This window comes from Papilio xuthus, unplaced genomic scaffold, assembly GCF_000836235.2.
Source record: "Papilio xuthus unplaced genomic scaffold, Pxut_1.1 DF827542.1, whole genome shotgun sequence".
Classification (NCBI taxonomy): domain Eukaryota; kingdom Metazoa; phylum Arthropoda; class Insecta; order Lepidoptera; family Papilionidae; genus Papilio; species Papilio xuthus.
The window spans coordinates 1,308,586-1,320,896 of NW_013531107.1; the positions used below are offsets into that span (position 1 = coordinate 1,308,586).

Genomic DNA, 12,311 nt, shown 5'->3' on the forward strand with positions numbered 1-12,311 from the left:
AATTTAACTGTGGAATTAAAAAAGCAGTATTCAAATTAAAATACTAATATTATAAAAGCGAATGTGTGAATGGATGGATGGAAGTTTGATAGAAGGTATCTCAAGAACGGCCGCATTAATATCGTTGATATTTGGCATAGATATAGAACATAGTCTGGCAGCACATATAGGCCATTTTATATCTACACTAAAAATAATTTTCACTATTTTTTCATAGCTCCGTGTTCAATTTGTATAAGTATAAGCTCAGCAAACTCGTGAGTAACATTTATTGACGTAAGCTTGTGTATACATGTTAATTTAGTTAATTTGCATACTTATATTACAATTATTTAATCACGACTTTTCACAGAAAAGTGACGACTTATCTTTATAATATACTAACTGTCGCCCGTGACTCCATCCGCGCATAATAAAAAAAAACATAATTATTAGCCTATGTGTTCTTTCAAACTATGTTACAGCGAGATACATTCAGCCGTTTATATGGGAAAAACGAAAGGACTGTTTTTAAGACTTTCCTGTTATTTACTCGATTTTTTCTCATCTTTTAAACCTTCGCTAGACACCCACGAACATTTTAAGACCAAGATAAGATATATCCGTTCAGCCATTCTCGAGTTTTAGTGAGACTAACAAACAGATAATTATATAAAGATTTATGTATGTACTAGCTGTCGCCCGCGACTCCGTCTGCGCGGGATTAAAAATAGATGTTGGCCGATTCTCAGACCTACTCAATATGCTCACAAAATTTCATGAGAAACGGTCAAGCCGTTTCGGAGGAGTATGGGAACGAAAATTGTGACACGAGAATTTTATATATAAGATGAAGTGATTACTCGTCTATGGAACGTGTACAACAACGATTCATAGACAATTTTCATGAATATAGATTCGAGATAAGCTTCTTAATAAATTAATATAAAGACTTTGGTATTGGTATATAGAAGGTAAAAATTTTATACTTATATAAGGTAAATTTGATTTATTCTCTCTTTACTAATCTTTTCTGTTGGTTAAACCTAAAGATTCCTTGCAAAACTTTACCTCGCGCGCGTTTTACAATTAAATAAATTCCAGCTTGATACCTTCACGCGTTTTTGAGAAAAAGGGTCTTGACAGATAGACGGACGGCTAACAAAGTAATCCTATAAAGGTTCCGTTTTTTTCCTTTGAAGTACGAAACCCTAAAAAATAATATGTTTTATTTGAACTTTTAATAAAGATGTCAATTCGAACCTATTGATAACGACCTCATTAAAATAAAAAATATAATATCATTCGCAACACGCAATTAAAACTTACAACTGATGAATGATAAAAAAACTTCATTTTCCGCGTTATGTCGCATGACAATGTATTTATAGTTTGTTTTTTTAAGTTTCAAAAGAAGTATTCATGAATAGTTTAAATTTCCGTATAGTTGCAACGTATAAAGTTTTTTTTATATCATAAGGTGGCAAACGAGCAAGCGGCTACCTGAAATCGCTGAAATAGCGAAGTGATCGTTGCCCGTAGACATACGCGATTGCATATACGTTGCCTACCTTTAATCGACGGAGGAGAGGATGCACAGAAAAATAATATTTTTCCTTCCCATGCATTCTCTAATCCGGAAACTCCAGTGACACTTCCAATCCTTATCCTTATAAAAAAAAGGGTCGGAAGGGAAAGAGAACTAAATTAGGCCTGCGGGACACACACTTCTCAGACGAAACGCGGAATTGCTTCCACTCCACGCCTGTCTTCTGTGTGGTCGTGGTATTTCACCGGGCGAGACGGGTCAGTTCGTGCGAAGATGTTAAAGCGGGCTCTACCACTGTTGAAGCTTGTAAGCTTTACCACTTATAAGCTATATTGATACTTCATTGAATCAAAACATACTTTACACTGATTATAGGTCTCCTAAAATTCTCACCCATTTTGCAACCTTGACCGGAGCATCGCTCCAATTTGTATAACCCCAATTTTCATTGCCGAAACATTAATAAGAAAATTGTTATTTTCATCTACTTCTATCACTATTAATTTGATTTAACAACATGTTTCACCACTGGAAACGCGCGTATAGCCTACCTACGTGAAATTTATATATATTTCATTATTTTTCATTAATATTTATGCAATTAGCGTATGAGTATTTCTTTCTTTTATAACGTGGAGTCGAAACGGATTAATTAATTTATCTCAGGAACATTGTTAATCGAGTTTGTTGTTTTTTCTATTATTAACAATTGCTTGTGTATTGGAAATAAGAAGTTTTTATCGTTTTAGAGTGTAATTTATATTTATAGTGCATTTAATAACGCAATGAATGTTTGCATGTTCCGCTAGACAAAACAACAAGGTTATTAAAAACAATGTTAAGTAATAAATAAAGATGTGAATCGTTACATTAATATTAATATTCACGTGCAAAGAAGCGTGATATTGTTTATATCTTTCTAATATCTTACTTTTACTAAATATCATAAATGCGAAAGTTTAGATGGATGTTTGTTTGAAGGTATCGCTGGAACAGCTCAACGGATCTTGATGAAATTTTGCACATTAAGTTTTTTTTTTAATTCCGCGCGGTCGGAATCGCGGGGGACAGCTAGTATATTTTCATAAAACTCAATGTACTATTTGTATTGCAAAATTTCGTAGTTATTTAACTACTTAAAGCCAGCATTTTAAGAATATTTTTTGGTATTTTTGTCTAATATTTTAGGAAAATAACTTCATTTCTCAGTCAAAGCGGATTATTTTTCTAGACTAGTGTATGTAATGTTAGGGAAATGTTCCCACGGATATTGTGTAATAAAAATAATATGCATCTTCAGTAGTTCCCATACATTTTATATGTTTAATATTATAAACAATTAACAATCATTTTTATACAAATTAGGTATTATAAGTTTAACTACTTCGAGTAGAGTTTTTTTATCAATCATTCTGGTAGAAATAAGTCTAATATACTTAAGTAATTTAAGAATATGTTATTTGCTAAATTTATTGACAAATCGATTGTTAAACACCGCGCCCTATAACAGAGTCACGTCGTGATTTCTCTTGTTGACGAAAACCGCAATAAAAACAGAACAAATCTTTCTCGAATCTTGATTGTAAGCGCTTAATAATACAGACAGACGAAAACATGTTTATTATGCAAAATTAAACAACAATATCATGATGTGTTTTCTTCTCAATATATAAATATTATATAAGCTTATGTTTATTGTACTGTTTGCTGCCTAAACTATTCAAATTCAAGTACCCAAATAATAATTTATACACGTGCAAACGTTTATGATTGAATACTAGTTATGTTTCATATACAAATACAATGGATAGACTATGGTGGTTACATCTGAATGTAACATTTTATTCTGTCTTTGAAATTAAATAAAATTATAAGGAAACGTACTATCGCCGCCGACTCTGTCCGCGCGGAATGAAAAAAATCATAATGTTTTTCCAGAGTATTATCTATATGTATGCCAAATTTCATCGAGATCCGTTCAACTATTCTTGAGATAACTTCAAACAAACATCCATACATCCATCTAAACATTCGCATTTATTATATTAGTAAAGTCGTTATCTATGGTATGATAATTTAGCTGTCTACAAGTACTTAATATTTTCGAACTTTGTCACTAATTTTTTTTGTTTATCTACGTGGGCATCAATACACGTCATTATATTTGTAAACCGATCACATTGTGATACGATCAGCTGTTGAAAATAACCGTTGATGTCATGATTTCCTTGTTGATTACAAAACAGCCTTACTGACTTTGTATATTGGAACGAACAAGGCGAGGCTTAACAGCGATGATGCAGACAACGACGAACGATTCGATCATCCCATTGTTCTTACACCTTTGCGAATCGACAGCCGAATGTCTGAAGTCGCTACTCTCATGTATACAAAAATGTTTATAATATACGAAACTTAAATATATATATCAAATTATTTTAACTGATTACATTACATACTATAATCTTATTTTAAATATGTACAGCAAATGATTGAAAATGAGACAGATAGGACAAAAAACACGAAACACGATATTTTTAAAGCCTTCGTGTGATATAAGAAATGTTATGCCAAATGCAGGAATATAATTAAAGAGGAAAAAGGAGTCACAAATAAAGCGAAATAATTAGGGTTACTCTACTAAATAAAAAGCAAATGTCAAATGTTAAAATACTTTCATTGCAGACGAACATTCACTTTCTACGTATAATATCCCCGTCTAATGTAGAGCAAAAAGTGTTCGGTGAAAATAGCTTAACACGTTATGTACGATTAATTATTTAGAAAAACCGGTTCCGTGTTTGACACATTCGGTACTTACTTTTTATATTATCTACATATCACAAAGTGAAATCAATTTAAAGTGAAATTCTTAAAGATATAAATAGATTTAATTATCTACTGTGTTCTAGCGTTATGCTAATTTTGTTTTAGTCGTCGGTTTGAAACCCTGATACTGGATAGTAAACTATTTAAGACGTAAAAGTATTATCACAAATGACTTTTAACAGTGGTAGAGCCGGCTTTAACATCTTCGCACGAATTGGCCCGGCTCGCCCGGTGAAATAACACGACCACTCAGAAGACGGGCGTGAAGTGGAAGCAATTCCGCGTGCAGTCTGATAAGTGTGTGTCCCGGAGGCCTAATTTAGTCCTCTTTCCCTTCTCACCCTTTTTCTTATCAGGAAAGGATGGGAAGTGGAAGTGGACTTTCCGGATGAGAGGATGCATGGAAAGGGAAAATGTTTTCTTTCTGTGCATCCTCTCCTCCGTCGATTAAAGGTAGGCAGCGCATATGCGGTTCTAGCTGCTGCTGCTATTTCAGCGATTTCAGGTGGCCGCTCACTCGTTTGCCACCATATGATATAAAAAAAGCGCAAATCCAAAAATATCTGATAACCTTTTTTATTTACATTAAAGTATTTGTTCGGATCTGTTGTTTTTTTTCGTATGATTTTCATTATCTTTTGTGTAATTTGTTTTCAAGTAGAACGGTGAACGATAGCGTCGTATATCACAACACTTTATGAGTCTCACAATTACTGCTGCATAACGAAGTCATTAAGGGAACAATACCTACTGTTATAATTTTATACATTCTAAATAATTTAAGATTATTATACTAGCTGTCGCCCGCAACTCCGTCCGCATCTCCACTTAATTAGTAGCCTATGTGTTCTTTTAGACTTTGTTCTACATCTGTGTAAAATTTCAGCAAGATTTATACAGCTGTTCTGGAGATACATCCATCCATCCATCGCATTTAGTAAGAATGCTTTTTATTAAAAGTCTAGCAGAACGTGACATTTATTGTAAGACAAAATGTAAAACAACATGAAATTTTTTAAAATACATATGACGACAATCTCTTCATGGATATCGTCTACGATATAATCGATAACCTTTCCTTTGCACTTATTATTAGTAGTTTATATTATTATCATGGGGTATATTAATTTGATAAACGTCCAAACTATGTCCTTGTCTACATCAACAAGGCTAAATTGAGTTGTCTGTTCAGCATTCCGCTACTTAACACTGTGTCAATGGCACGGACGTGGGGGAAATAAAAACTGCAAACACGTTAATGTGATACACACGTTTATTTCGATTCAGTTCAGTCACGTTCATCCAACAGGCGTACATATCAATATATCTAGTTTATTTTCCATTATTTACCATATATTATACATTTATAATGTATACCTATCGTTAAATATTATTCTTACATAATAAAAATTAGTATTTGGCTCATTTAACAATATCAAAGGAAACACTGGAGAGATCCTAGCATTAGTTTTTTGATCACAAAATTTTCACAATAAATATTTTTCGATGTTTAACTTAAATATATGATTGGTATGTTAACACGATATAGCTGCTTGTGGTATTTGACAACTCGTCCTCGACCTTTGCTCCAGCACACGGTGTTCGTGACGACGCTTCTTCGGCACGCCTTCGAGTACTCACAGAGATCGCTCTATCATTCCACATCGTATAAATAACACTTAAAAGTAAAACTAAAAACATAAAAAGCTACCTACATTGCGCGTTTTCACTGGAAAGACCTCGGGTCAAGGTAACTTTAAATATTTGGTAACATTAATTATCAGTTCAGGCGCAAGTAAAGAAATCGTTCGAGTCGTAGCTGCGTCCGGTGCAGATCTACGACCTAGAGGTGTTGCGGGGACTAGGCGAACAGGTGCGCGAAGGCCAACAGCAACAGCGATGCGCAAACAGCGGGCGCGGTCGCCGCCCCGTGCGGACTCGGTGCTACCGGAGTCACGTCGGGACTGAATATGTAACTCTTGGTCCCCGTGTGCGACTTCAAGATTCTATAGTTCACCTCGTCCAGAGAAACTTGATTTTTAATGAAATTGTACAGCCTGTTGATTACAACGTAAATGTTGCCACTGTCGTCAAAAGTGAACCGGTCGACCCACTGGATGTAGTTCGGGTCTCTGGCGATAGTACGCTGACCGACTCGGAAGTCCGTCGTGGTGTTCCATTCCGCAATAGTCGAGTTGCCGATTAAACCGAAAAACAACGTACCCGTCGAGTCCATCTTCATGCCGTCCGTTTGCGACGGCTTGGTGCCGAGATCCTTGATATATTGACGTATCGCTCCGTCACCGGTCGACGAGAGGGATTCGTTTCGTAAAATTGAAGCGTTAACGGCATACAAGTGAAAACTCGATAAAGGCGTGAAATATACGGTCCTGTCGACGTAGCCTTCTTCGGTAAGAAATTGCGGACCGAGGGCGATGCCATCGATGTTGACGGGCAGGTTGATGGTTGTACCGTTGATGCGGAAGACGGCAGCGTCGCTGACCGACAACATAGACTTACTGTCTCTGATCTTCCACGACTTTTTGTCGCTTCGACGAAAAACTATGATACCTGGGTCAACGGCACTGTTGTCAGTAATATAAGCGTAGTCACCGTCGCGATTGTCCACGACAAGATCGTTGAGATACGACGTCGATGCGTTCACCGTCTCCGTGGGTAGAGGTATGCGCTCCATTTCGTTTTTGCCTGTTTTCAGATCTATCATTACGATCGAGGGTGGGCACTTCGTATCGGGGTTTTGAGTGAGCGTGCCGATACGTCCGTTGTCCAAGATCCACATGATTCCGTTGCGGTCAATTTCAACATTTTGCACGAACTGCAAGGCGGCGCAATCCCCCAGCGTGTTTGCGCTCCAGCTTGGGAAGGGACTAAGCTTGGGCGCCGTGTCGACTTGCCGCACTGGGATCGTGGCGAGCGTCGCCGGCACGCCCTCTAGCATCCTCGGCAGGGTCAGAAATAGGTTTTCTCCGTAGAAGTTTATTCCAGAGATTAGAACGTTGCGGGGTATGTATCGGCTCGTATTTAGGTAAGCCTCGCGTTCTTCCGGGGAGGCCCATTGGAAGTCGATAGCGTTCCATTCGTAAATGACACGGAACTGTTCTCGGCGCGGCGTCGGGGCACGTGCAGTTTGCGATGTATTTTGTAAGTTCTGCGCGGCCGCGGTGGCTGCGAGCGCGAGGAGAAGCAACGACAGCATGATGCGAGCGAGCGTGCGGCGCAGACGGCGCGGCAAGAGCGACTGACGTCGGAGTCGGAACACGCGCGTCGTTTCCAATGCCACATCCAGTAGCGTCTCAGTTCTTTAGTCTCGTTTCTCCTGTCAGATATTTATACAACAATAAAATGTAATCAACAACACTAATGTTACAGGCGCGTCATTCGGTCTTTATTCGTTGAGAAGCATAGGTATTAACAATTAATATAATTCGGTACGGCGCGGCAGGGTGAATCAAGGTCACGGGCCACCCCAGCCAGACAGAGGGTCCGAGTCTGTCTGTCCGTTTCGCAAGGGGGTGCATAGAATCGATTCCAATCTAAGTTGCAACGTTTCGTTTAACTTTATCAGCATCTGTGTACATCGCCCACAATACGTTACTTGCATACAACTAATAATTTTATTTTTGTCATATTCTAGTAATAACTTTATTAGTAATTGCATACTATTAATAATTTTCAATTTAAACTAATTAAAGATCAAAGAGCAAGTGTGTGTAATAATTGCTGACTAAATCCTTTGTTCGAATTGTTAATTCGATTTCAGTGAATTCTAATACTATACTGGGTTATTTTATGACTGTAATAAAGACGTGTGATAGTACTGTACGTCACAGAACATATACGTATAAAAAAATAAAAATACTTTAAGCACCTTATAAAATTATTATCAGTCGTCACGAATTATCGTCGTGTCAGTCAGAAAACATCAGGCGTAAAGGTAGTCCAAATGTCGAGAAAAAATTATAATCAAGACAAGATATAGAGAATACTAAAAATGTCTATGTTACTAGCTGTATTTGTTATGTATACTTACCAAAACATCTGCAATTCGAGTAATTTCGAAGTTAATAAAAGATGCCATTTTTCATTTACTCGGTAATTTGGTAATGAAACAATGGTAAATCCAAGGAGACGCCATTTGTAGGCGTATTGTGCAACTTGTTCACCTCGCCACATAATAATAAAGCATCTTATATACCTGAGATTTGTATAAACATGTTATTAAATTGTGAGTCACATTAAAGTGTAGATTTCTGTCTGCTCTAGTCATCCTTCATACGTATGTTAACAAATGTGGATAAGCTTCATCCAGCTAGTCCGGAGATATCTTCTAACAAACATACCCATCTAAACTTTCACATATATAATATTGGTAAGAATTAAGATTACGAGAGGAGAGTACATGGTGTACAGCATCAATATCAACAATTTACATGACTGTTTAAGTTTAGCTAAAGAATTCCAGCTTCCGGCAACTCTAGTTACTAGTTTTTCTTGACAAATATTGTCATTCCTTTGTGTATAAGTTCTATTGTGACTACCTGTAGCCTAAACAACCATACCGATTTGACAAGTGAGGCATCATTCGATTTGTATTCATCGCCTGACTGTCAGTCATAGTCAGTCAGTCTGGTTGATTATTTTATTAATTAAAAACTATCATTTACAAAATTTTATTTAAAATCATTTACAACAACAAAATTAATAATAAAACATAGTAAGGAATGTTTAACCGATAAATACTTTGATTGATTCTAGTCGATAAATGTCAATGCATTGTTACAAGTTACTAGCTGAATACTAAACAATCTATGTAATTGTTATCGTCGTCCACATTATGTTGCAAACATGAACAATGTGATTTGATGTTAGAATAATAAAATGTTATACTAATTTGTTTGTACCTAACGGTACTTAACCTCCGTACAGACTCGTTAAATAGCCCCTAAAGGAAGGCCTTAGTGTAGGGTTTAGTGTAAGAAGTGGGTTTGGTTTGGTAAATTATTCAACACATCTACTTGTAATACCGTCTTTTATATGGGTTTGATAATCCCTAAACTGTGATGCAATTTGTTTTCCGTTCTAAATGAATTGGACAAAAGTAATTTTTATCTGTAATTGAAGATTATATTTGTTTGAGAATAAAAAAGTTGAAACATGGTTTAAGAATTTTAAATATTTTTCTGTTTTGAACTACAAGCCTTGAAGCCTTGAAAATCAATTAAATTGCCATAGACCGGTTAGCTTCCAAGAAATCTGGGACATAAACTCATTTCGTATTAATATATTTTTATACGTAACTTTAAATGGATTATTTACTAAGTAAATAAATAAAAAAAAATATATTTAATAGTTAATTAAAAAACGTCCAATGTATTTGTCAAAGGAAGGTTGTTATGGCATTTCCTTATTATCAGAAGTGATGGGAAAATCGGCAGAGTTATGTTCGAAATGCGACATATGTAGTCACTTAACTACGGGTTTTCAATGTCTAGACAATTGTACAAAATACATATTGCTATCCCTTTTATTACCATTAATTCAAGCGAGATAATAACATCATTTGAATACATGTATCTCCATTGAAAACCCACGGTAAGACAACAAGTACAGCAGATGTTTTACATTCATTTGCTTTGACCTCATCGTACAGAATACGTGTTCACCATAAACATGATGTAGTCGATCAATTGAAATTTGAACTCTATTGGATTAAAAATAAGTTCTAAATTACATGATGCAACTTTAACTTTAAAATACAAAACTTACAAGTAGCCTTTAATAGAAGGATCTTCCGTAGACACGATTTGTAACTATAATACGTTTACAATCTATTTCAATTAACTACTTTTAGACATTATTAGAATCCTTTGACGCAAATGGCGCGTTTTCATTACAAAATCAAGTGTCAGTATGACTAGTGAGGGAACATAAACGACATTTTAATAAGGCTAGTGTTGCGCCAGTACACCGGTACAGTTTTGGGTTTTTTCTTTCTAACTCTACATACCGTATTTTTCTTTAGAGTAATAATGAATTTAGTTATAAAACCATAAATATAAGTATGGTATGGACTGGAGTAAAAAAATAAAGACTAGTCTTCGAAATAACATAGCTCAGTCTATTTTTAGTGCCTATTTTTTAATACTAAATTATAGCTCTAGCAAGTCAGTTTGTTGTAACTATTTACTACCTTATTTACCATTTAGTAACCAAAATATTGAATTTCAACGACAATAATTTGTAAGGTAACACGCAATACAATAAAATTGCAAGAGCCAAATAAAAATTAAAAACCAATTCGGTCACTATACCGTTACGTAATCCCGATATTCTGTAACTGTAAGGTAAGCGTACTTTATACGTAACTGTGTCTTAAGGTAGGTTTCCATTGTTGCAGAAGAGAGTCGGGATAAGTCTCAAAATATTGAGGCAAATATTTAAAAATCAACTCTATATCCAGTGTACCTAAGGTGAATAATTATTTTACGCGTGAAAACTTGTTCGCGCGATTGTACTTAGGACCTGAGGACAATCGAGAACACAACTACAAAAGCTCTACCAGCAATTATTAATAATGTCAAAAGTAACAATAATTTAAGGAAAACGCATAATCCTGTCATTAATTATTGTGGTATATATAAAATGAACGATGGAAAAAATACGTATAATTTTGTAGACTATATATATAATTTTTTTAAATTAATGAATGATGGAGCCGTTCCCGATCGCTGTATTTATTTTGTTTGAAACGCACAATGCATCAAGTATGTCGGTTATCGGAAGCATTTCTTTATATCTTTTATTATTCCGGATATGATGTTAATCGTTTGCACGCAATATGTTACGTACTAGACATATTCGTATTCGTTAATGGAATTATGCCTAGAACGCTTTTTTAAAACTAATATACATATTTAAAAAAAAAATAAAATCCGTTACTGCATGGATACTTATGCTCTATTCCAATAAGAAAATTAAAATCTTAGCTAAAAAGGGTTCGTAAATTTGGCAAAAATGTCTATCATTTTAAAAAGGTGATTTTATTATGTATCATATTCTTGGTGGCGCTAAATGCCAGCAGTTGATAAGTAATAATAATAAAATTAAATAGGATATCTTAACTTTTAAAGCTCTTTACAAGCTACTAGTGCCATCTACCCGTCGAAATCAAAACCAGTAATTTCTGGATTGTAGCTACATAGTGCTGTTAATAAATGTTGTTTAATGTCCTCAATAGATGTCGCTTTGTTGAAATTTTTTTACGCCATCTGTCGTTTGATAGTTATTTTGTATGTTGGTGTACAAATAAACAGGTACATTTTTGCAAAAATTTAAATACATAATTTATTCAATTATATTTTTTTAAGTAAATCTAAAATAATACTAATAAAAGGTTTAATATCTTGTTTTTGAAATTATATTTTTGACAACTCGTTGTATCCCGTATGGTCTAGTGGCTAGGATACCTGGCTTTCACCCAGGAGGCTCGGGTTCGATTCCCGGTACGGGAAACTCTTTTTGATTTTTTTTTGTTACTACAAAATTCTAATCTTTTTCCTTCTCCTTCATACACACTACGTACTTTCTTTTTCACACAGTTCATCCATACTTTCCTCGGTCTTAAACCTTTTGTACCTTTGTAGCTACCCACATTGAGTCTTATTACAGTGAAAAATAAAGGGTGATTGGTATGCTTCGAGAGTTCCTTTTATTATGGGAACTGTGGTGATAAGTGTGGGACAGTTCTGCAATGCGGAGCGCATTCTGCACTTCTACTGCGATAAAACATGTAATAAACATGCCTTCTAATAATTACTATACTGGAGCGGACTGTTAATATCTAAATCTTAAGGTAAGAACACACTGAACCAGTTTTTATTGTGCCTAAATACTATTTAATAAAAACAAAAGTAAAAGCACAACCTTATTGTGA

The 12,311-nt window shown here is 35.2% G+C and overlaps 1 protein-coding gene and 1 non-coding gene across 3 annotated transcripts; one reads left to right on the forward strand and one right to left on the reverse strand.

Annotated features, from left to right (window-relative positions):
• Window positions 1-5,612: 5,612 nt before the first annotated feature.
• Y-b (yellow-b) lies at window positions 5,613-8,490 on the reverse strand. Of its 2 annotated transcripts, XM_013314003.1 has the most exons (2): window positions 8,409-8,490; window positions 5,613-7,694 (listed from the first exon to the last, which is right to left on the reverse strand). In XM_013314003.1, the coding sequence occupies exon 2, from the start codon at window positions 7,572-7,574 to the stop codon at window positions 6,219-6,221; it is 1,356 nt and encodes a 451-aa protein (XP_013169457.1). In that variant the 5' UTR covers window positions 7,575-7,694; window positions 8,409-8,490; the 3' UTR covers window positions 5,613-6,218.
• Window positions 8,491-11,817: 3,327 nt separating this feature from the next.
• Window positions 11,818-11,889, forward strand: TRNAE-UUC (transfer RNA glutamic acid (anticodon UUC)). Its single transcript has one exon. It is a non-coding gene; the product is annotated as a tRNA-Glu (tRNA).
• The last annotated feature ends 422 nt before the right edge of the window (window positions 11,890-12,311 follow it).